The following is a 26,688-nucleotide window of genomic DNA, read 5'->3' on the forward strand; positions in this document are numbered from 1 at the left end:
ACCGAGGCACTCGGAAACATGGTGGTGGGACGATGAAGTTGGAAAGAGGTTTGACGAGAAGAGGAAGAAGTTCAAGGCGTGGCAGAAGGCGAAGGGTACGGGAGCAGAAAAAGCAGAGCATGAAAGTTATAAGGCAGCCAAGAAGGCTGCAAAGAAAGAGGTAGCAAAGGCGCAAGAGGCATATATGAAAATGTTTGGAGAACGCGTGGATTCGGAAGAGGGTCAGAGAGCGGTATTCAGGATTGCAAAGCAGATGGCGAAAGAGGTGTGATGTGATCGGGGTGAGTTGCTTGAAGGATGAAGTGGGACAAATCGTTGTGGACCCAGATGGAATTAAAGGAAGATGGAAGAGATATATGGAAATACTGTTGAATGCAGAGAATGAATGGGATGGCAACATAGAGAGTAACCCAGTTTTAGGACCGACAGAGAAGATAACTGAGAAGGAAGTTGAGGATGCGATCAAAGCAATGAAGAGTAGAAAAGTGGGAGGGCCGACGGGAGTTGTGGAAGATATGTTGAAGGCAGCGAGAAATTGGGGTATGAAGAGAATGACAGAGATCTGCAATCTGGTGGTGAAAGAAGGCCGCATTCCAATTGATTGGGAGCCGAGTATCCTCGTCCCTCGATACAAGGGGAAAGGTGACCCTATGGACCGTGGCTCGCATCGAGCGATAAAGTTATTGGAGCATGGAATGAAGGTATTGGAAAGGGTGTTGGAGAAGAGGATAAGGAAAAAAGTGAAGATCGACAAAATGCAGTTTGGATTTATGCCAGGAAGAGGAATGACAGACGTGCTTTGTATTGAAAGGCAGTTGCAGGAGAAATACATGCAGAAGATGAAGAAGTCGTTTCTTGGGTTTGTTAATCTGGAGAAAGCATTCGATAGGGTTCCACGTAAAGTAGTGACATGGTCATTGAGGAGGTTAGGAGTGGAGGAATGGTTGATCACAGTAGTGATGGAAATGTACGAGAGAGCGCTCACAGCTGTAAGGATGGAGGACGGGAACAGTGGTGAGTTTGAGGTGAAGGTGGGAGTGCATCAGGGGTCGGTACAAAGTCCACTACTATTTGTAGCTGTGATGGAGGTGCTGGCTCGGAACGTAAAGGAAGGTTTACCGTGGGAGTTGTTGTATGCAGATGATCTGGTATCGATTGGGGAGAGTATGGATGGACTGAAGGAGAAGATGAACAAGTGGAAGGAATGTATGGAGGCAAATATCAGAAAGACAAAGGTGATGGCAAGTGGTAAAGCATGTGGTGAGGTGAAAATAACTGGGAAGTGTCCGTGTGCTGTGTGCAGGAAGGGTGTCGGAGTGAACTCCATTCAATGTACAATGTGCGCTGAGTGGGTTCATCAAAAATGCAGTGGTCTGAGAGGGTCATTAACCAGTGTGGCAGCTACGTTCAAGTGCAAGGTGTGCACAGAGGGAGCTGCAGATGGAGGAAATGTTGAGTTGGATTTTGGAGACGGCGTGAAGCTGGAAGGTGTGAAAACATTTTGCTACCGATGAGACATGCTGAATGGAGAACGTGGATCAGACTCAGCAACGGTTGCTGGAGTGAGTTGTGCATGGAAGACGTTTCGGGAACTGAGTGGAACGCTGACGAGCAGGGGTGTCGTTGAAGCTGAAAGGAAAGGTGTATGCTTCATGTGTGAGAAGTGTTATGATTTATGGGGGCGAGACATGGGAAATGAACGTAGAGCAGCAACGAAGGCTGGAAAGGGTGGAAATGCGAATGGTTCGGTGGATGTGTGGAATATCGTTGAGAGAGAGAGGAAGACAAATGATGAATTGCCAAAGATGATGGGAATCGAGCCTGTGATGGATTCTGTGAAGAGAAACAGGTTGAGCTGGTTTGGTCATCTGTTGAAGAAGGATGAAAGTGACTGGTTGAGAAGTGATGGAAATGAATGTAGAAGGAAGTAGAGGACGGGGAAGATCGAGAAAGACTTGGCTAAAGGTGGTGGAAGAAGAAATGCGGGCAAGGGGGTTAACAAGGGGAGATGTAGAAAATAGCGCAAAATGGAGAAGATTGTCACGGGGCCCGCAAGGCTAACCCCCACTCTAGCAGGGAAAATGGCCTTAAAATGCCTGTTGTTGTTGTGCTTCCCCTCATTGGGATGTTGCACTATACCTGCACCCTTCATTCACCCTACCCCCAGAAAAGCAAAAACACTCACCAGCATGGTTAAAATGAACTTTATTACTAAAAAGATACTTTCCAACCAATGAAATATTTCATAAAAAGAAAACCACCACCACCATGGAATTTCTCAAATTTGAACCGTCAATTTCCAACACATGAGAACCACCCACTTTTGGATCTCAAAAATACCTTACAAAAGCTATGCATGACATGGCCTCACCAAAATAAATCGCCAAAATCATTGTGGAGGTGAAAAAAGAAAAAACTAACATTTGAAATAACCTGTACTGATTAAGGGTTCAAATAAAGAAGTTTGAAAAGTTCCACATTCGAAGAATATCACGGACGGCATCAAAATGGCCAAATGTTACCAAATGCTCTGAGCGGATGACTTCAACACAGAATAATCCAGGTAGTTACGCTCAAGTCTCACCTGTACCCAAAACCTGTGGCAAATGGTTCAAATTCCTCCTGAATCCTTTTTTGGTGAATCAAGGTTGTAGAATGGCCATGGCCACGGGCAATGTACATCCGATCCCATGATGGATGGCAGTCCCAGGGCTTTTGTCTGAGAATGGTTGTTATAATCGAATTATTTAATGTTAGGTAGAATAAAATTTTAAAGGTGCAGTTAACACCAATTAAATATTTCCCCCCTCAAATCTGCCAAATCAGGATCACAACCCCACCTAAGCCTTCCTCCTTTCTGGCATGGTACAGCATTTACTTAGCCCCCTTCCAAAAGAGTGGATTTCATCACAGGCTACATCAACCACAGGTGCCAGTTACGAATATACTACCTTTGAGGATGGAGCAGACTCAGTTCGCATTTACAAAGCAGGCCATTTGGTGCATGGTACCTGTGCCACATCCTCGTGCCAGAACTCACATCTGCTTCCAGTAATGGCAATTATACATTTAAATCCAAGCGTGGGGACTTGGCTCGGGCGACGGCAAACCATCGGCTATTCTTTTTAAAATACACAATAGGATTCTTAATATCCACAGAATGAACAGAGTGGACAAGCTGTCTTTAGATTTCCATCAGTGGCCAGGGGGAGGGGAGGCGATTGTATGATCTGACATGTGGCGCCCCCTGCTGCTACTGCATCCGAATTGTTGTTTAAAATTGAGTCTCGGGTGCCAAAGCAATCAAACTCGTACGGCAAAGCTCAATGGTTGCTTTAAGCTGGTGGTATAATTTTGGCATGTGCTCCTCAGTCGTCGGTGAATTTTAAGATGTTATTGAGAGCGCGAGCACACAGTCGGTGAGCGTCAGTCACTGGCAAGCTGTCATTCAGCGAGTTTTCACAATTTTTTATTTCCAATTAGTTATCACAAACTTTTTACTCCACAATTTATTGAAAGTGGAGAAGAATATCTCAAGTCTATGTAGGCCCTGATGAAAGCCTCACCCACTCTCAGCTACCCGTGTACACTGCAGTCAGCCCTTTACACCTAGCAGTCCATCTAAAGGCATCTCTTGTAGCAATAATTTATACAGTATATTAAAATGTTTGTGTTTTTTTCCTTCACTGAGCTAGAGTATGAAAAGCTGCATAGACATCGTATTTGTCATTAGGCAGCCACAAATACAACGGAAACGTTTATAAATAAAAGGCAAAGAACAGCTCAGCTGCTTTTAGAGGGAGGGGGGAAGAGGAAGAAGAAGAAGAGGAAAAAGACCATCAGCAATCGACATGTATTTCATGAATCATTCATTCATTCATTATTCCAACCATTAAGGCCAAAATGAGAAAGCTTGGTTCGTGGGTTAAAAACTGCCAAAACTTTCCAATACAAAATTAGATCGTAGCACCAGCACTGTTTGATTTGCGAGAGGACAATCAGTATATACAACAACAACAACAGAAGAAACAAAAATCAAATGAAAAAAAACACCATCAAGTATCCTTTTAGGATGAAATGAAGCTAATTCACCAGGGTTGTGCAAACAGTTGAAGAGTCCATTTCATCAAATGCACAATACTAAAAGTGCATTGGTCGGACGGACACAGACACACGCACACACACACACACACCACCTCATCCATCGCCATACTCAAATCTTTCCTTTCAAAATTCCCAACCCTCCGTACCACCACCCACTCCAATTGCAATGCACCGTTTGATGGCCTCTTCATGCTTGTGCAAGATAGAAACGAGGAAGTGAGGATTGGACATTATGTAATAGTTTCATCAGCATTTGCACTCAAGTTCATATCCACCGAGTGGAACATCCAAGCTAGCAGCTCGAACCAGCAAAAGGTGATGTTGCAAGTTAGATCCCTTTGGTTGTCCATCCGGAGTATTGGCTGAACAACAATGTAAGTGGCATCCTTGGCAGGACAACACGAGGAATTCACATTCTTACAGCAACAGAAGTCGATTGCAAAATAAGTGCAGAACCGAACCATCTGGCTTTCACATCTGGGTTCCAAAAATGTTCCACAATTTGGAGCTTCTTCCTGTGTGGTAACCGAGATGTAAAGCCATCGGAAAGCAGGTTGTTAGAGGTAGCCAAATGACAGGGATTAGGTAACGCGGCCAAGCTCTTCGCGCAACCAGTGTGGAAAAGGCTGCCCGAGTGAGTCGAGCAGTCGTCCGAGTTCACGGTTCCTTTCACGGTAAAATTCCGAGAGAAGGCGCCGACTCTGGTGGCAGATACCGTGTCAGTGGAGCATCCGGCTTTAACTTCATTATACTTTATCCAATATTATATCATACCCTCACTGCTCAACCTCGTTCATAATGTTTAGAAAACAAAGCATGTTGGGAAAGCCCTCACCTGTGAGTCCATGTCCGGATAATGCCGTCCCTTACTGCGACCTAAGCAATGCGAACGTCCTTCCGATACCGCACACCAAAAGCCCTTGTCTGTCTCGTAACTGAAAGGAAGAAGGCAGGAGAAGATAAATAATCCGAAACTCCCACACAGTAAACACCTCCAGATTTCCGTTTCGTCGATTTACCTCTGCAGACAGACAAAAACAACACACAAAACTAACGACGAATCACGAGCCAGGGGAGCTACAGGCTAAGCCTTTCAACGACCCTTGAAGAACATCAGGCACAACACAAGACAATGTTACAGGCCATTCGTTACAATACTTTGTGATAACATTTTGGAACAAGGAGCATTCAAAATGTATGACAAACAAGTGATCCTTTCGTATTTTTTTAAAGTGGTGAAGCCACTTCAACATTTGGCTATGTCCTTCTTTCTATCAAAATGAAGAAGAACCTTTCCAACCCAGCGTGTTTAATTTGAAAGGGCGATTCGAAAGGGTTTCGTAAGTTTCTAGGCCTTGCGTATTGCATATTAAAAATGCCAAACTGAACTGCTTCCTTCGGTCATGGGTGCGATATTTTTGGTACACAGCAACAAAGTATAAACAAAATGTCAGCTTCAGACATAGTGCATGCCACAAAGGACGGCCACATGCATTTCCGGCTTGCGCTATTGCATGCTCACCAATCCTGGCCACTCGTGGCCAAAAACTCACCGCAGGGCTTGCGAGTAGTCAAAGTGGGGTGAAAGGCCAAGAAAACTCTGCACACGCTGCATTATGTGGACTGGATTTACTCGAAACTCTCCAGCGTCTAACAGAAGCAACTTTTTTTTTTTTAAAGCAATGATGAGATGGGGAAAAAAAGGGAAGGAAGGAAGGGTGTGAAGTTAGAATTAATTATTCCCCAAGGCCAGCCTCCACAAAATATGCAAAGTTAGCTTTTGATCGACTTTAATTCCATCTGCGGCTTGGCAGGATGGCCTCAATCATACACAAAAATCAACGCACACTCATCTCAAAGTTGTCAAGCCTGGGTTCAAATCTCCACACAGCGATAAACCATCATCCTGGTGTTTCTTCAATGTGTGATTGCCGTTCCTCAAATGGAAATTAAACGTCTGCCGGCATTTGTTGGTGGACGATAAAGATCCCATGGTGTGTTTAGCGAAGAGTAGGCAACTTATCGCCAGTACCCTGAACATTTACAAGTTCCTGCCCTGAACAATTATGCTGCAAGGAAGGCAATGGCAAACCACAGCCGAGCTATAGCCAAGAAATTGCTTCAGCAGCACCACCACTGTAAACAGTATGGTGCATCACTATCATGAATTACAACTGCAGATGCCTGTGGTAAATCAAAGGCCATTCATACAAGGAAAATACAAAACATTATTCAAATGAAAATGACATTCCAACCCCAGATTTACACACCTGTCGAGCAGGAAAGTGTTTCAACCATTGCTGGAGGTGAGTAGCATACATGCCAGGGCTGAGGCATCTGATGGCAAGGGAATTCAGGGCGCGACCTGGATGCTTGCTGCCACTTCGGCTCATCCCAACACGCACCACTTCGTAGAACGAATGGTTCAGTGCTGCAGGATCTCCATGTGAACGCTGATGCTGAACAGCAAGGGTACATTTTTGGTGATGATGCAATTGAATACAAGTCTCCTCAAAGGCTACTGTCTGTCTGCATTGGCAGATAAGCAAAACAAAGGATTTTGTCAACCAAAGCATAAAAAAGCACGTTAACAGCAACGGGGAGCAAAGAGCGCTTGATCATTCGTCCTTCATCAAAGCAAAAATTGGGAGACGTGGGTAGAAAGAAGCTTTGCAATATGTTGGACATCAGTCAAATATCAAAGAGATTGCATCAAACATCTGGGGTGGATGTTTGGAGGGAATAATTCCAATTTTAAAAAAAAGGTGCATGCATGTGTGCATTATAAAGCTCTTGCAGAATGCTTGGACAAAACACACAACTCAAAGCTGCAACAGAGGTACAAATAATAAACTTTATTGAACACTTTTAAAGTCTTGGATCAAAGAGGGCAAAATACCACAGAGTGCAGCAAGTTCAACATCTGGACGTTAAAACATAAAAGCTTCCCACATGATATCGCCTTGCCGAGTACCTGGTACCAGGAGTGAGCCCTTTGTCCGGGTGGCGCGAGCAGCGCAATGAGCCGTGCGTGAGGTAGCAGCGCCGCTGCTCGACGAGGGGCGTTGATGGAGTCAAAATAATTGGCACTTTTCTCGAACAGTATCTCGGCCTGGGTTTCCGACGGCGAAGGGAAGAAGTCCATGTACCTAAAAAACATGCCGTTGCAGTCGGTGAAATGTGCAATAAAATTATAATAAAAGCTACCTTTCCTGAAGCCTGTTTACTTTTCCTCTTTCAAATGGAAGAATGAAGTTCACAGAGAAGGCTTTATACAAACTTTACGTCATGAACAAGACACGAGGGATTATCATTGCCCGGCATAAAAGGTTACACGATTGCGATTGCAGAATTTTTTTTACATGCTTCTTCATGGGATCCATCATCGACAGCAAGGGGATTTTCTGACAAGATTGTGAAGAAAAAAAATATATATATATATGTATATACATATATATATATATATAATTAGATATATGTATGTATGTATATATATATATATATATATATATATATATATATATATATATATATATATATATAATTATACACACACACACACACACACACACACACACACACACACACACACACACACACACACACACACACACACACACACACACACACACACACACACACACACACACACACACACACACTGGTGGCCTTGCACTTTTTTCAAATAATGCACCATTTCTTCCAGTAAATTGTTGAAATTAAAAAATATTTTGGTATTCACATTTGTATTTCTTTAGTTTGCAGTGAAACAAAAAAAAAAAAGCTGAATTACGAAATCTTAGCTTATTCCACAAAGAAATCCTAAAATGGCCTGGACAATATTATTGGCACCTTTCAGAAGTTGTGAGAAATAATTAGATTTCAAGCGGGTGATTCTCCTTTACTTTGGAATTGAATTCACCTATGGTGAGTTGCAGATGCCTGCAACATAAAAAATCACTCATTCAACCAGTTTGAATAGACAAAAGGAGTCATTCTGCTGTTTTGTGTCACTGTGTGTACCACAATGAGCATGGAGAAAAGAAAGAAAACCAGAGAATTGTCTGAGGAGGTCAGACACAAGATTGTAAAGCACGTAAACAATCTTGTCGACATTTTAGACAATCTCAAGGCTATAAATCCCTCTCCAGAGATCTTGATGTTCCTGTGTCCACCATACGCAATGCTATCAGGAAGTTTAAGGCCCATGGTACTGTAGCCAACCTCCCTGGACATGGCCACAAGAGAAAACTTGATCAAAGATTGCAGTGAATGATTGTTCGAATGGTGAAGAAAGCACCTCGATCAACTGTCAAACAGATTCAAGCTGACCTTCAGACACAAGGTACGACATTTTCAACTTGCACCATCCGTCGCCAACTCAATGAAAGGGGGTTCTATGGTAAGAAACCCAGGAGGACCCCACTGCTGAGAGAGACAGAGACATGAGAAAACCTGACTGGAGTTTGCCAAAACACATCTGAAAAAGCCAAAATCCTTCTGGGAGAACATCCTGTGGACAGGTGAGACCAAATTAGGGCTTTTTGGTCAGGAGGCACATAATCTCTATGTTTACAGACAAACAAAATGAAGCCTGCAAATTAAAGAACACCTTCCCTACAGTCAAACATGGAGGAGGTTCAGTGATGTTTTGGGGTTGCTGTGCTGCCTCCAGCAGTGGATGCCTTAAATGTGTGCATGGCATCATTAAATCAGGAGATCACCAAGGCATTTTGGAGCATAATGTTCAACCCAGTGGCAGTGTCAGAAAGATAGGTCTCTGTCGAAGGTCATGGGTCTTGCAGCAGGACAATGATCCCAAATACACTTCAAAAAGCACCCAGAAATGGTTCAAGACAAAACACTGGACTGTTCTGAAGTGGCAGCAATGAGTCCAGATCTAAATCCCATTGAACACCTGCGGTGAGATCTGAAAACAGCAGTTGGGAGAAGGTTCCCTTCAAATCTGGGAGAACTGGAGCAGTTTGCACAAGAGACAAGAAGTTTGCACAAGGAAAAAAAAAAACATAGGCCAAACTGCCAGTAGAGGGGTGTAGGAAGCTCATTCATGGCTATAGGAAGCGCTTGACTGCAGTTATTTTATCCACTATTAAGTCTCGGGTGTCAATAATTTTGTCAATGCCATTTCTTTGTATTGTCTGATTTAAAAGGATATATTAAGTTCTGAATCAAAAACGAAGGTTCTGTAATATTAACAGTGAAATAAAGAATTGTGGGGACAAAATGCTTTTGTCAATTTCAACTTATTTTTAGAGAAAATTGTGAGTTATTTGAAAAAAGTGCAAGGGTGCCAAGATTTTTGTCCGCGACTGTAAATACATATACAGTACACATATATACACGCAGTACATGTAAAACAAAACCATGACGAATTGTTAATGTTGGCCACGCCTTTGTGCTGTGCATGTCAGAATCAAGAATGCAAGTAAGCAGGAGTAGTGCAAGTTAACAAGTTTTAACTAGAACGCCACAAGGTAGAGCACAAACCTCCGCCAGCCTGAACAGTTTACATTTTGTATCCGACTGATTGGCCAGATTCGAAGCCAGTCACCGACTTAAAGAAGTTAAAGCCAGTCGCCGACTGGGCATCCTCCGTCGTGCGAAGTCCTTCCTTGGCACACCTGAGCTCCTCACCACATACAAGGCTTTCATCCGCAGCTCAATGGAATACTGCTCTCCCCTCTGGGCTGGTGCTCCTGCCTCACACCTAGCTCGTCTTCACACTGTTGAAACCAAAGCGTTCAGAATCATTGGAATCTCCCGCGATGAAGCTAACTCCAAGGGCCTTTCACTCACTCACCGCAGGCAGGTTGGTGGTCTTTCCGTCTTCTACCGACTCCTCTCTGGCCTTGCCCCCCCAGCTCTCTCTGGGCTCTGTCCCCCAAATATTCCTACAGGTCGCACAAGATCTGCCTGCAACCCTCTTATGGTTAAACTGCCAAAATCAAGACTCTGCTCACCTTCACTCCTTCATTCCTCTTTTCTCCCGCCTCTGGAACAAACTCCCTCACTCTCTTCAATCCCACTCCTCCCTCCAGGTCTTTAAAACAGCTGTTCACCACCATGTTTTATCTTCCCCCATCCAAAACCTTGATCTTTTCTACCCCCACTAATTTCACCCCAAATCCACTTTTTTGAAATACCAACTTCTGTCCTGGAAGTCCTTGGTGTCCTTGTGTTTTATACTTCTCCCACCCCCCCCCCCCTCCTTCCCACGCCCCTCCCCACCCCCAAGCCCTCCCCGTCCCACACATCTCCCTGCTCTCAAATGTTATGTTTGTGTGCTTCCCCTTCTCTCCCCATCTTGTCTTCCGCTCCCTCTTTTTATATATTTTGTTTATCTGGTTGATTTGTTTGTGAAATAAATGTTAGCTCTTTCACGAGCCTCGATTCAGTATACAAAAAAAAAAAAAAAAAGATCTGGATCTGGATTTGAACGAAAGTCAAACTGGCTTGTTTTTGTCACCTAATCAACTCATCCACCTAGTTTTGTCATAACTCGTCCACAACTTGTTGAAATATCATGCTATACAGTCATCCCTCGTTTATCGCGGGGGTTACGTTCCAGAACCCCCCGTGATAGGTGAAAATCCGCGAAGTAGAAACCATATATTTATTTTATTATTTTTATATATTTTAAGCCTTTAAAAACCCTCCCCATACTCTTATAAACCTTTCCCACGCTCTTATAAACCCTTTCTACACTCTTAAACACACTTTTGAGACCCATCCTTACGTATTAGAAAAATATTTGTATGTGTATATATAGCTGTACACTGTACAGTATATTTGAAAATACTGTAATAGATACTGGGTAAGTATATCAATAATAGTTTTTACTGCACTGCACAGCAAAGAAGAGCATTACAGCTCTTCTGAAGGCACCACTTCAGCAGGCGCCTCGTCAGGTGGTGCAGTATCTTCGTCGTCGTCCGGAACTTTTTTTCGTGCTGAAGACGTAGGCGTCTTCTTTCTTTTTTCGGGTGAGGAACATAGTGATGGGCAGGTGCTGGCGCTGCCTTTTCTTCTGGGCGAGGAGGTTTTTATAGACTTCAATGCCTCCGTCGATTACATTTCTGAACTTCAACGAACGAATCATCTGGGGGTCCCATTCTTCAGCCCTTTCCTTAAGTTCTTTTGCCATTCTCACTAGGGTTGCGAGGCGTTCCAGTGATAGGCCTTCTTCTTCTTCATCCCCTGGACCCTCTTCTTCCTCTTCTTCTTCCTCACTTGCTGACTTCGTCATCTCCGCCAGGTCTTCGTCCGTTAACGGATCTGAGTGGGTCTCGAGCAGCTCCTCAACGTCATCGGGAGTCATATCGTTGAAGCCATCTCCTCCTAGTAATTTTGCCAGCTTCACTGCCTTATCTACTGCAGAGTGGTGGACTTCGTCACGAGAGAAACCCTTGTACACGTAATCGTGGACTACTTCTGGCCACAATTTTTTCCAGCAGGCATTCAAAGTTTCTGTCTTCATCTCCTTTATGGCCATCTGAATATTTTGCAGACACGTTGCAATGGTGTACTCACGCCAGTACGCCTTCAGCGAGAAGTTTTCGTCCGAGTCCATAGCCTCGACCAGGTGCTGCAGGGTGTTTCGCGTATAAAGTGCCTTAAATGCGCGAATGACGCCTTGATCCATGGGCTGTATCAGCGATGTGGTGTTTGGCGGTAAGAACTCTATTTGTACGCCATCATACGACAGGTCGAGCGCGTGACCTCCTGCATTATCCATGAGCAACAGCACTTTGAACTCGAGTCCTTTTTCTGCGAGATAAAGCTTGACCTCGGGAATGAAGCACTGGTGGAACCAATCCGATGTGAGGAGTTTCGTAATCCAGGACTTCTGGTTGTGCATCCAATACACTGGCAGCAGGTTCTTATTTTTGTTTTTGAGGACCCTTGGGTTTTTGGACTTATAAATAAGACCAGGCTTTATCATAAAGCCCGCAGCATTCCCACACATTACTAAAGTCACCGATCTTTGTGGGCCTTAAATCCAGGGGCTCTGGCTTCCTCGATCATGATGAAAGTGCGAGTCGGCATCCGTTTCCAAAATAAGGCTGTCTCATCCATATTAAAAACTTGTTCAGGCTTATAACCCCCTTCCTCGATGATCGTCCTGAACGTCTCGTTCACGTACCCCTCGGCGGCGGCTTTATCAGCAGAAGCAGCTTCTCCATGCAGAACCACGCTCTTTAGCTTAAATCGTTTTTGAAATTTTTCAAACCAGCCCTTGCTGGCATTGAATTTGGTTGGTTTGGTGGGAGATACGGTCGATGGTTCGGATTCGGGGTCGTCGTCGCCAGCGCCTTCAGCAAACTTGGCGTAAAGCTGCCTGGCCTTCTCACGGATAACGTTGGTATCCAGTGGGATATTCTTCTTCCTGCAGTCACTGATCCAAAGGGCCAATGCAGACTCCATCCTTACAATGGCCTTATTGCGTGAAGTTACCACCCTTTTCGCTGTCTGGTTAAAGGACACTGCTGCCGTCGCCCTTATATTCTTTTCGTCCTTCTTAATGTACCGGACCGTAGATTCATTGAGCCCGTAATGGCGGCCTACAGCCACAAAGCTTCTCCCTTCCTTTAACATGTCAAGGAGTTTCACCTTCTCTACGATATTAAGCATCTTCCTCTGGCGCTTAGGTTCAGTGCCAGAACCCTGAGAAGACGCAGAACGTTTACCCGTCATCGTAGGGCTTGAAACAACTTCACAATTTTACACAAAATGCACAAAAACACAACACCGCAGGATACTGAACAGCGTGCTCTGATTGGTCGCGTCTCATCCATCTGCCAATAGTGTGCCGCGTACAAAATCATCTGGGCAAACGAGCGCAAGCAACCCAAGCTTGGTTTTCCATACGCGCGATTCTTTGTCTACTCATTTATAATGCGTATTTTATTTCGATTTACTGTAATATTCTTTTAATATAGGTTTTAATTAATGTGTTATATTTTTATTTATATTATTATTAATTTTTTAGGCTAGAAAATGCTTATTTTACCGCAAAAATAATTAAAATCTAAAAAAATAAAAATACCTATAGGCCACAGAATCCCGCGATATAATGAAAAATCCAATATATAATTTTACATATACTAGCGAGAAAAACCCGCGATGTACCGAAGCCGCGAAAAGTGAAGCGCGATATAGCGAGGGATGACAGTATATCATTTTTGGACATCTTTCAGTGGTGAAGAATCGCTTTAAAAATTCTTGCATTCGCATCTTCAGGAAAATCGAAATGATTCGCCCTCGTCACACACCCAAACAAATTTCGTCCAAATCCGTCCTCAAGGTTTGAGATATCCTGTTCACAGACAGACAGACAGACAGACAAATAACAAACAACAACAACAACACCAACAGGCATTTTCAGGCTATTTTCCCTGCGAGAGCGGGGATTAGCCTTGTGGGCCCCATGACAATCTTCTCCATTTTGCCCTATTTTCTGCATCTCCCCTTGTTAACCCCCTTGCCCGCATTTCTTCTTCCACCACCTTTAGCCAAGTCTTTCTCGGTCTTCCCCGTCCTCTACTTCCTTCTCCATTCATTTCCATCACTCTTCACAACCAGTCACTTTCATCCTTCCTCAACACATGACCAAACCATCTCAACCTGTTTCTCTTCACAGTATCCATCACAGGCTCTATTCCCATCATCTTTCGCAATTCATCATTTGTCTTCCTCTCTCTCAACGATACTCACATCCACCGAACCATTCGCATTTCCACCCTTTCCAGCCTTCGTTGCTACTCGACGTTCATTACCCATGTCTCGCTCCCATAAATCATAACACTTCTCACACATGCAGCATACACCTTTCCCTTCAGCTTCAACGACACTCCCCTCCTCGTCAGCACGCCACTCAGTTCCCAAAACTTCTTCCATGCACATCTCACTCTAGCAACCGTTGCCAAGTCTGATCCACCTTCTCCATTCAGCATGTCTCCTCGGTAGCAAAATGTTTTCACACCTTCCAGCTTCATGTCGTCTCCAAGATCCAACTCAACATTTCCTCCATCTGCAGCTCCCTCTGTGCCACACCTTACACTTGAATGTAGCTGCCACACTGGTTAATGACCCTCTCAGACCACTACATTTTTGATGAACCCACTCAGCGCACATTGTACATTGAATGGAGTTCACTCCGACACCCTTCCTGCACACAGCACATGGCCACTTCCGTTATTTTCACCTCACCACATGCTTTACCACTTGCCATCACCTTCGTCTTTCCTATATTCACCTTCAGACCTTTTGTCTCCATACATTCCTTCCACTTGTTCATCTTCTCTTTCAGTCCATCCATACTATCCGCAATCAACACCAGATCATCTGCATAAAACAACTCCCACGGTAAACCCTCCTTTACATTCCGAGCCAGCACCTCCATCACAGCTACAAATAGTAGTGGACTTGGTACCGAACCATGCACTCCCAACTTCACCTCAAACTCACCACTGTTCCCGTCCTTCGTCCTTACAGCTGTGCACGCTCTCTCATACAATGCCATTACTACTCTGATCAACCATCAGACAAACAGACAGACAGACAGATGTGGTGAAAACGATCTGTGTCCACCTTCAGTGGTGAAGGTAATGAAGTGGGTTGCCAATGTTTTGAAACAGCATTTCATGCTTTTGCTCCAACCACAGCTTCAAATAAATAAAACCGTGAAACCTTGGTCTACAACCAGAACCGTTTTTTGGCAAACAAGGGCTCAACAGGCATTCACAAAACAATATAACATGGAGTGGGCCATGTACATTTTCCTCAATACCTAGTGATATCCTCGATGCCTTAGAGCCATTAATGATAAATAAGGATCTGCAAGAGGTATTTAATGTACCAATGATAGATATCAAGCCAAAATGTTGACTTGCAAAGAAATATTCATTGGTTGCTTATTGTGGACAAAGGTGTACCATGCCAACCAACAAGCGAGGTCTCTGCAGTCCTCACCAGTCCAAACCATTGAAGTATTTGTTGCCGTTGAAAAACTGCACCTCTTCAAAGGTGGTAGCACTGGGGCGGCTTGAAGCCACCGAAGAGTGAAGCGACAGAAAGGTATGCAGGGCTGTTGTACCTGCATCAGTTGAAGGAAAACAAAATCATGGCATTTCAGGATTAAAGTAAAGCAGTTGAGGGGGATAAAAATTTTAAGAGCACGATTTGAAGAAAAAAATGAAAAAGGAATAAAGAAGCAAACTTAGCAAAGAAAATATCAAATTTTTGTTGAATGCCAAAGAGTTTGAAGTTCGGAGAATCCGTATTCAATCAAATTGTGAAACCCGCACAGTGAAAAATGTTCAACATCTCAGTCACAGAGTGGAATTCATCAGGAACTAGCACAGGCAATGTGTGCTCAGATCTCAAATGGAAGGACGAAATGACACAGACTCGTGGTTGATAGAGCAATTGCATTCGGAAAACGACCAATCAAATACTACTGTAAGGTCATGTGTCTGATTAAAAAGTAAAGACAAAGTAAGAAAAATGAATAATCATCAAAATGTTGTCCCCACAGAAAACGTCGATAATCACGATGAAACTGTGCTTTTAGGGTTGAAGCAAGATGGATATTCAGAAGGGGGGATTTTAGGGTAGTCATACTATTTGTTCCATTTGCACTCTGTGGCTGTATCATTGCTGGGAGCGTGACTGTGCCACTGATGCAGTGCCCGCTGTTTCCAATAAAGAAAGCTAGAGCTCATTTTGCCGACCTCAGAAGGATGACAGGCTGAGTTAATCCACCTGGTGTTATTTATGGCATAACAGGGGCTCAAAAACTCAAGACGCTTAGATCTTAAGCCAACCAGCGACCTTATCCATTACGCCAACACCAGGCCTGGGTAGCCTTGAAGTACACAAACTCACAATAGAGCTTTTTAGCATGGGTTTGAATCTCAACCCATATAATAAGCTTTCATCCTGGTGTTTCCCAGGCAGGATGATTCATCAATGTGTGCGCCGTCCCTGGGATGGACGTTAACTGGCCACCCCATCTGCCAGCACGAGCTGGTGTACATTAAAGATGCCGGCACCTCCGGCACAAAGGCACATCCGGTACTTCATGAAGATCGAGTTATCACCACCACCCTGAACAAATTCCAAATTCCTGCATTCTCAGTCGAGTATCCTGCATCACAGTGGCAACCTGACAAGGATCACAACCCCAGGCCAGTGATTCTCAAACGGTGGGTCGTGACCCGCAAGGGGGCTGTGTGTGGGCTCCCGGGGTAAGGGGTGGAGTCATGACCTGTCTGTGCTAAGTAGTTACACAAGTTCTAGTGAGGTTCCAAACGACTTAACAATGTGAACTTGCATTCTCAAGCTTCGTTGTGATCAAAACTTAAGCCAGAAACAGGCTGGTCAATGTCAAGAACAAGCGGCCATGTTCAGAGTAAGACTTCCCAGAAATTGGGTTAAACCCCCACCCCCATTTGAATAAACCCAGTATTTTCCCAGTAAAGGATGTTTTCAAAATCTTCATTCATGCCTTTATTTCCAATCCTTTTAGGGGATAACAGGGCGTTGCCGCAGCCAAATACCAGGAGAGGTGGATCATCTGGTAAATCTGACTGAGAAACACTGCCCTCGCCAATGAAACTGCCTCAGCAGCCTTACCCACTTAACGGTGTGAGGAGAGCAAAAACAAGCACGAAAATTGGACCCTGAAAGGTCAACGGGATCTTCAAAGGAAGATGTGATTAGAAGTTTTTCCTTTGAAGGTAACCCAAGCAGAAACATTGTCATGCAGGCTAATACAATCGGCTTCCAAGAGTACCGTGTGCTTTGGCACCTGCATTTCTGAAAGTTTTTCTTTCTGAAAGAAAGTTTCTGAAACCTGAAAGTTTCTGAAACCATTTCTTGGTCACTAGTTTCTGAAAAGCAGGTTTGTCAATCAAACTATAATCAGAGTTTTTAGACACTATCAGACTCAAAAAGTTTTCACGCCCACCATTGTCGGCGGTGGGTACGGTATAACAAAAATTTCGGATGTAAGTAACCATTCTAATCATAAACTTTGGAGCCTTTGTTGGTGCTGCAATGTAGCTCCGAGAAGATGCACTTCATTAAACTTTGTCATTTTTGACAAAATTAGTTGTTTGTGATCTTGCACTTCAGCTCTGCAGTTCTTGCAATTTGGCGAGTTTGGTAAAAAGCAAGCGTTGACTGAAAACGATATTCAAAAGCACAGACAGAGGAATTAGACAAATATAAATGTCACAAGAATAAGAATGGCCAGCGGTGTAAGCAAGATCTCACCGGTTTTTTGCGGCCCAATGACAAGAACGTTCGGAAGGTGGTCACAGGTTTTCTCTTTGGACCAGATGTCCTTGTGCCTCTTGTCAGCACACGGACTCTAAACATATGGTAGAGAACCGACATTGTTATGTCATACATCAGATCAATGTACAAAGACATACAATTTCTGTACCAAATGTAAAAAGCTTGATTTGAGATTACATAGGCAGCAGAAGCAAGAACGATGAAATAAAGAGCAAATATAGAGACAAAACTGAACAACAAACCTCCCACAAAGGCTGTGTGTCTTCATGGAAGAAGCGGAAGTAAGTGGCCGCAAGATTACCAGGTGGTGCAGAATAGAAATGCAGTCGTGTTTGGCATGCAGCAAAAGTAATCAGACTCTCAAAGGTGTACAGTGCCAACCGATCGTTCCCATAGTTGGACATGTGGGTCATGAACACGGTCACCTGTGAAACAGTTACTTTGGGCATCCAACTCTATGTAAAAGTGGTAGTTTAAGATTATTTACATTAAAAAAGGTGAAATGAAGCATACAGGGTTGTAGAGCAGCATCAAAAACAATTCTCCACCATGAATGCTCTGCTCCAGTTCTGCGGGACCTCCTGGATAATCATTGTATCGGATGGTATGGGTGAAGAGACCACATGTCTGTCGGGGCAAGACCTGGCAAAGCGGGCAAATAGGAAGACGGTTCATTTGCAATGAAGGAAAGCAGTTACAAACCTTTTTAGCAGAAAAAAAAAAAAAACATTTTTGAAATACAGACTTCTTTCCTGGAATTCCTAGCAGTGTCTATTTGTTTTATACCTCTCCCACCCACCCCACCCTTTCCCTGTCCCCTCCCTCCCACAGATCTTCCCATGTCCCTGTTCTCTACTCTTGTGCTTGTGTGCTTCCCTCTCCCTCCCCATCTTGTCTCTCCCGCTCCCTTTATTATATGTTTTATGTGTCCGTTTATGTTTTTTGTGTTTAATGTTAGCTCTTACACGAGTCTCGATCTTGTATACAAAAAAAACAAAAACAAAACAAAACAAAAACATGATTGTTATCGTGGTTGTGGTTGTTTGTGGGCTTCTTCTGTGTAGTTTTATAGATTTTCCTATTGCTTCGCAAAATGCAACATATCACTACTGTATAATTATATAATTTTGTATGCTCGCTCCATGTCCTTCCAAATGGTTTCTACTATTGTAGAATAATAAATGTTTCCGTTCAAACTGCTGTGTGAATAAACCATACATTAGCGCTTCTTCCTCTTCTTCAAACTCCCAAAGAGGCTTTTAGAACTGGCAAATTTGTGATTAAACAAACGATTTTTTGCGGCGTAGATGTTTGGTTCCTGTGTTTATAGCGTTTGTCTCTCCATATGTATGTGTGTCCCTCCCTCACATGTTTATCCCACATATTGGGTGAGTTTTATAGCCGACAATTACGCTTCTGAAAGGTAGAATGAAATGCCATTTGGGGTTGCCAGTTGTGTTTCTTTCAACACCCTTTAGGGAACGTTTATATTGTTGCGGTTTTGGGAAACCACTAAAAAGTAATGGCAACCACCATACAGGTCCCTTAGAATAGTTACTTCAGAGCAGACATTATATTAGCCCCTTCCCCTTGTAGAAGAAGAAAATTAATTTGTGCACGTAATTTGTGTAAATCAAGTAGATTTACCTGAGCCTCGACTTTGCCATTGAAAATACGTAAACTTAATGAATATATATATTAATCGGTGTTAACTGCATTCTATGAACTATATAACAATTCAATACACCTATATACGCATATGTATTAAAAAGATTTAATACATAGAACTTATAAGAATGATGTATATTCAAACTTTGTCCGACCCTGTTTTACTCTTAGAGATTGAGAAGCAACCGATCTCCTCAGTCACGCGAAGGCATATTATCTATTAGAAACAGAGGGCTTTGTTTATTTTGTAAGATGTTAGAAATCTCTGACTTGCATTTTATGGCTGGGAGAGTTGCATTAAAAAAAACAAAAAAAAACACCTTTAGAGGCCATTTTTCCCCACAAAGCGGGGGTTGGCCTTTTTCGGGCACCATGGTTGTTGTTGTTTTTTTTGGTCCCCTTTTTGAAGCAATGTTTTACGGCCGGATGCCCTTCCTGCCGCCAACCCTTTTTGTCGCCTTTTACGACAAGCAGGGAATTACCAGTGAACTGGTACTCAATTAGCCGACCTCGGAAGGATGACAGGCTGAGTCAACCCCCTGGCGTTAATTCAGCGATCGACCGGGATTCGAACCCAGGATCCTAGGATCCTAAGCTGGCACCCTAGCCGCTAGCCCAACACCAGTTGCATATGAAGAAAGAAAAAGCTGACCCAAGGAATTGAAGACACGAACTGCCTGTTGTCTCCATTGAACCTTACCTGACCTCTCTCTTTGATCTTTGACTATAAAAAGCTATGCCACGGCACCATCGGAGAGTTCTTGGTTCACTTCTGATGTATTAAATGTAGTGTTGAATGTGGTGTTCTGAGCCAGCGTGGTGATTTCGTTTTATTCGTGTATGTGTAACTCAAATGGAAGTGTATTCTGTAAATACCTTTGGTGGAAATGAATCAAGAATTCCCATGTGTCATTAAAATCTTTGATTGTCTTCTGAGACGAATGTGGACATTTAATTCTCTTGAGTCTTGTCAAATTAATTTAAAGACTACATTAATTAAAGAAAATCCACAACAGTTAATGGCGACCATTTGACAAGGATACTGAAGAAGGCTTGGAGCGACGGGGGAGCAGACAGGAGTGCGTGAAAGGTGGATGCAAAGAACTTCGAACCATTGAAGGCAAGGGACAATTGTGTACCCTGTTAAAAGTTGTCTCCACCTCGCATGTACTGCACTCTCTCTTCCCTCACTCCAAGTCATCTGGAAACGTATTAAAGAATCAATTGCTGATTTAAATGACCATGTATTGTGTAAAGTGTGTGTTTACCTGTTTGCTTGTTTGCTTTATTATGTACAGGTGTAAAAGGTGTATGTACAGGTGTATTATGTACAGGTGTATTATGTACAGGTGTATTATGTACAGGTGTATTATGTACAGGTGTATTATGTACAGGTGTATTATGTACAGGTGTATTATGTACAGGTGTAAAACCTTCTCGCAGGTGGAGGTGTAATGTTCAGTGTGTGTGATCTGGTTAGATCTGATTCGGTTTCGAGTTCACCAGGCTCTGAAAATGAGTGAAACAACTCTAAAGGTGTGCGATTTGGTGTGTGATTTGGTGTGTGTTCTGGCCATGTAAAGATTCGGTAAGCGGGTACACCGGATGCTCGATCGCATGAAATACCCCAGGTGTGTTTTGTCCAAACCAGATCTGATCTGATCTGGTTTCGACCGGTTTTTCACACAAGTGTCCGCATCTTGTCGCGGTGGTTCTTAACTGTTTCACTCACTTACTCTTGCTGCAGAAGAAAGGGTGATGAACAATTATTTGTTTTAGTGTGAAGTAAGTTGATTGCTTATTTGTCACAGTAAGGTGACAGTTGTGTTTTTAAGCTTGGTTGCTGATATCGAGCTGGACTTGGTGTCAGTGAACTGCTATAGGGCATAAAATCGTGTTGTGTGCATGGTAAATTGCATTTTTCCTGAGTTGATTTATCTGGTATGATTTATCTGGTACATTGGTGTTGAAATAATTGTGGCTTTGAATGAATTGTCGTTGGTTGTTCCTTCCTCTGTTTTCGATTCCTGCTTTTAGACCTGAATTGATTGTGGATTGTGGTTTTCTGTTGTCTTAATGATTTGATTCCTGGAATCGGATTTGATTTGTGTTGGTTGGAAAAGTGATTTGTGATCGCTGATCCGATCTGTTTTTGAATTGTTTCATTTAATTTTGAGTTGATTTAAGGTAATAAGGATTTGTGTTGATTTCTTGATTTGAGTTGATCTGGAAATGTACAAATTCTGGTTGGGTTTACAGTTGGCGTTTTGGTTATGCGATTTACTGGTTCTGGTATATGTATTATTGGTCATTTGTGATTCGTGGAATTGTTTGCACGGCATTGGTTGCATTGTTGTAAATAATTGCGTGCGTGTCTTGAATTGTCATAGGAAGAGTGGTTTCAACAGTAATGGCGAGCCAGGCAGGCTCAAATGGTGTGCTTTGAAAATGGTGTTTAAGTCATGGGTAAATGAGAATGTATATGTGTGAAATACATTCGACGTGATTGATGTTTGCAGACGGGCTGACAGCTACAATCCATGCGGATTGTGACCGACGCTAACATTTCTATGAATGTATAAATGGAAAATATTTATTTTAAATACATATTGTGTCATGACACAAAAGGTTGAATGTGCGATTCCAGAAATGAGTAAGTATTTTTGATATAAGCTGACGTTTCAAGTGACGATTTGAAATGTCGGAAGCTTAGATCAATCTTAAAGATACAAGCTTTTCATCTGTGAGCTGCAAGTCGACCATTTGTTTAATGTTAGATACTATACCTAATATTTACATGTAAATGCATGACTGGTCTGGATTTGGACTGCTCTGTGAGTTTTTGGGAAACCGGTATGTGTAGCTGGATTAAGTTTGAGTGTTTGTTACATATACTCTGGGTACATGTGACTTAAAGAATGAATTGGACTTGCTGTGAACAGTGTAGATGCAAGAAGAGATAGACAGGGACACAATGAGCTGCTAGGTGAGCCATTGAGGTGCATTGGATGTTTTGTTGTTGTTGTCTTGGGAGTTCGGTTGTTGCATTGCCAAAGGTTTCTGTGTGGTGTGGTGTCTGTTGATAGCGGATTACCTGTTGTCTTGTGTGACGTAAGCAGGGATGTATGTAACTATATGTAACTGCCTGGAGTCAGAGAAACAACTTCAGTTGTTGACAGTGGCTGCAAATTGTCCGGAGTGCTTTAATTTGCACAGGGAATGAAATTGGGATGACAATTGCATTCATTGAGTAAGTTACATGTTTCATTTTGTGGATCTGGGGACAAGCTAGTTTGATGGGACCCTGGGGTCTTCTGCGTGTCTATGTGTTTGTCTGTCTGTTACACTGGAGTCTTGGATGGGTTTGCATGAGACGAATTTCAGACAAAACCCTCTGTTATTTCAGAGTTGATCTGCACCCCACCTCACTGTGAAACGTTGGACAGGTTGTGTGTGCCTCAGAGGTTTATGGACAAATTTGGGTGTAATCTGGTGGACAGTATCAATGTGGAAGGAGACCGATAGACATCAGAGGTTAGAGTTGTGACATGGTGTAGACAGATGGAAATTGCGATGTTCGCGCCATGGATGTAGTGTCCCAATTCTGGCAAAATTGGTATTTACACGTCACTACAATTGGTAGTGATGCATTTGGTGGTGATTAATTCTGGTAAATTTGGAATTGGTGGTGGTACAAAGATAATTATATTTTAGGTGTTGGTGTAACTGTAATTACCAAATGTTAATTGTTGGATGGCAGAGGTAATGGTGTAGTTTAATGTTCACACTGGGAAAATAATGCTCTATGCAACATGATCCTAAAAAGAACCCATCCCTATATCTAAGGATCAGGGAGGGAGGAATGGAAAATTTGGGGTATTAAAAGTTACGAAACTCAAAATATCTAGGTTTGGATGTGCAGTCATTGGAAAAATAAATTGAATATGATTACGGTTCCAGATATCTCTGCATACGAGGCATTCTTATGGGGTTAAAATTATTATTTTTTATATACAAAGGTGCATTCATGAGAAAGGAAATTTTGTCTGTTGAACTAATAGTTGTAAAGGGTAATGTGGTATATGAACTTTTATCGAATACCCACCAACAATATGTGTTTTGTATGCAGTTACAGGGCATACTTTTGGCTAATACCTGAGATGGAATAAGACATTAAATATGATATTACAGTAACAGAGGATGTAAAATAAGCTGACTTTTCAAATAATTAGTCCCGTTGCGAGTGCCATGTGAGTTCACCATATTTAACAACCACCCCCCTCCCCCCAGATAGGAGGAGGGGGATTGTGGGGGGGGGGGAGGGGGCCTTGCGACTTGGCATATGACATTCCATACTTACGTCTAATAAATGGTTCCCGGTTGAATGACACCCACCCTGATAGAATAATGATAATGATAAGGAATTCCGACGCAAACAAATGTATATAAAGCATGGGTTTATGTAAAGTGACGGTGTAGCTGCCTCACAGTGGGATGGTATGTTTAGTAAACAAAGACAGATGTGATAATGGACAAGAGTTCACTAAATGAGCCGGATGACTTGTGAAAAGAAATTTGATAATTCTCCCTGAGAACGGTAATATTTTGATATGTACTGGGGAGTGGGTTCTGGGTAAAGATTTGCTGAATTAATAACACAAAAAATGATAACACAGAATTAATACTTCTCGGCATTTAGCCCACACAAGAGCCATTCATATAGCAAATGAGAGTAATTATTAGAAATGTATACAGATGCCAAATTCTAGTGAGAATGGAAATGTACACATTGGAGGTAGTTCCTTTTGGTTGGGATGAATTACGTAGTCGTTTCCCAAGGTTGCAAACAGTAGTCATCTAAGGAGATAGTGATGCCAGGTGTACAAGGTTGGGAAAGGAGGGTATAAATGTAATGAATTTGAGGATAGTTCTAGCCCCAAAAAGGATTGGTTTGCTATTTCGACCTCTAAATCGTGAAAATTGCAGGAAATACTTTTAGAGGCTGAGGTAAGTCTATTATGAAATTCATTTTCACCATTCTAAATGGTTCCTGACATGCAGTGGAAGTACGAAACGGGTGTGTTCACAAATTCAAAGGCAATGAAAGATATGTCTTTGGGAAGTTTGCAAAATTTGTGATGAATCTTGCATGGGTCCAGAAAAGCATTTTTCAGTTTATTGGAAGTTGGATTTTGTAAAATAATGGTTTAATATAACAACAGTAGAAAATAATATACAGATTTGGGACATTTTGTAAACTTTCGAACAATGAGAAGATTCATAAAATTCATTTTATTTATTTAATGGAAAATATTTGGGTTACAAGTGGAGAAGCATGGTTGAAATTACGATCCAGTGGCTGATATATATCCCAACACCATACATTTTGATAACGTGCGATATCTACATACCGGTGCCATTTGTATTCACTAGTGAGAGTGGAAATATGAAAATTGTAAATCTGTTGATAAAACTCGGTTATTTTTCTTGTAAAAAAAAAAAAAAAAAAAAAAAATAATGAAGAGGGAGTATCCAGGAAAAGGATGTTCAAGTGAACTTTGTGCTGTGAAAAGAATGTCGAGTTAATGGAAGTGTTTTGTTCGATTAATTTTGTTCAATTTGTGTTCAAATGATGTTTATCACAATTCATAAAAAAAATGATGAAGGGATGCTCCAATTAATTGAATAAAATGAGTAATCTTGAACCAGAAGGAAAACATGGCCTCAATGAAGGGAGAGCGGAATTATGTATTTTATAGTATTTTTTTTAAATAAGTGGTGTGGATATGTATAAGGTGAATAAAAAAGGAAATAAACAGTGCCCCTGGGGGCATGCACCTGTTACATATTCATGCACCTGTTCCGTAGGTATATAGAAAACTGCTATCTGTCCTTTGAAAATTTGGACTGTTACGGATTTCTGGGATTGTAGGTTACTTGAGATCTAGTGGGATTAATGTGTATGTCAGGAATATTTTGGAAAAGAAATATGGATATATGACATTACTAAAATATAACCAAGCAATTGAGAGTTCTTGGGTTAATGGGATATAAATAAATGCATCTACAAGTTGATGGTTTATAAAAATTTAGTTCTGGATGATACTTAAACGATGAACAATGTTGGCAATATACAAAGAATGTGACTTGTTATTTTTTGGGGGGAAAACATGTGGTTTAAAATGGTTGGCTAAGTTTTAAAGATGGAGATGTTTCGCAGAACTCTTATGATTATTTATATGAGTGGTGGACTATTCCATGGTGAGAGAAAATGGTTGATATTAAGAAAAAGGATTGAAGCCTATTATTATTTTTTATTATTTTTGTTATAAAATAAAGAAAAAGGGACGTAATGATGATTTCAAGGAATTATGTGCTGAAAGTAATGTGAAACATATACAGATGGGTTTTGTTGGGAATTGATACAAAGGAAATCTGTGATAATTATGGTAAAAATACATAAATGGTTAATTTTGGATTTTTTGCTTTGATTTGATTTGGGAAAAATTTTGGAAAAATTGAGCATCTGAATTACATGAGATTTCCTTCTCACCTTGTGGTGAGGGGACCCCAGGATTGTGCAAATGTTGATGAAATACATGATAAGATTTGAGATTCTGGGTGATAGAATTTTGGGTATTTTTTGTTTTGTAAGAAAAAAGAGAAAAACAATTTTGAAGATTTATTGAATACATTCATATGTACTTTGGTTATGCTAAAAAAAACATGTACACCCCTGATTTAATGTTTTGTTTGGGTGTTACACATGAAATATAATCTTTCAAATGTTCTAGGGAACTTGTGAACCAATGTAAATTGTTATAAGGTAGGACATAATCGGGATATTGATTACATTGTCAGTTATAATGTGTTAATTCTATGTTTTTAAAATGATTTGCTCGATCCAGTGTTGAAAACAGGCTAATCAAAAAAAAAAAAGAGGCTTTTGGAAGAATTGCTGGAGATTATTGTCAGTAAATTTGGCTGGCTCAAGATGAAATTAAAATGGCATGCACCTCCGAAACACGGAAAGACACCTTGAAAATTGTGGTTCACCTAAGACGACCATTTGCCTGAACCACATTGTCATATGTGGGCTGAAAGCGACCACCTGCTTCAGAACACCTGTTTTTGGAGCTCACATCAACTGCCAAAGTTTTCTTCCATTGGCATGTCAAACTACAGCTCCTGCCTGATGTTCCAACATGACATCACAACTCTGCTGATTGCCAAAGGAGGACGAGTCCTGGATGGGACTGCTGGAATGCGCTGGACACTAGACCTTCATGGCTCTGTTGGCTGTTTCTGGTGTGCATCATGGATCAATTGGACATCATGATCCTGGAGCCTTAATCGATGCACCTCCAGCTTTGATCCTCACCTCACACAACTCTGCTGATTGAGCTGGATTTGTGCAGCTCCTCACGCTCTCTTCTTTAGAGGGCAAGTCAGATGGGAGATCTGCTAATGCTTGTTGCAAGAATGGCAGTGATACTGCCTGTTGTGCAGGGTCGTTTTGTGATCTTGCCCATCGACGAACCATATTGGTGATTCAACGTGCAATGGCTTGTGTGCTGCTGAAATGTGGCAGAT

At 42.0% G+C, this 26,688-nt stretch overlaps 1 protein-coding gene across 2 annotated transcripts in view; it reads right to left on the bottom strand.

Moving 5' to 3' along the window:
- Positions 1-2,188: 2,188 nt before the first annotated feature.
- The window catches only part of LOC137426515 (uncharacterized), a 63,812-nt gene continuing 39,312 nt past the window's right edge, over positions 2,189-26,688 (bottom strand). For both annotated transcript variants that reach the window (XM_078779375.1, XM_078779376.1), the window contains 9 exons: positions 17,941-18,069; positions 17,670-17,852; positions 17,404-17,500; positions 15,097-15,220; positions 7,079-7,253; positions 6,375-6,563; positions 5,658-5,767; positions 4,940-5,039; positions 2,189-4,805 (listed from right to left, as the gene is read on the bottom strand). In XM_078779375.1, coding sequence (XP_078635501.1) covers positions 4,686-4,805; positions 4,940-5,039; positions 5,658-5,767; positions 6,375-6,563; positions 7,079-7,253; positions 15,097-15,220; positions 17,404-17,500; positions 17,670-17,852; positions 17,941-18,069 — 1,227 coding nt within the window. In that variant the 3' untranslated portion in view covers positions 2,189-4,685. The remainder of the gene's footprint in view (positions 4,806-4,939; positions 5,040-5,657; positions 5,768-6,374; positions 6,564-7,078; positions 7,254-15,096; positions 15,221-17,403; positions 17,501-17,669; positions 17,853-17,940; positions 18,070-26,688) is intronic.

The sequence above is a fragment of the Myxine glutinosa genome, chromosome 5 (genome assembly GCF_964187855.1).
Source record: "Myxine glutinosa chromosome 5, kmMyxGlut1.1, whole genome shotgun sequence".
NCBI lineage: Eukaryota > Metazoa > Chordata > Myxini > Myxiniformes > Myxinidae > Myxine > Myxine glutinosa.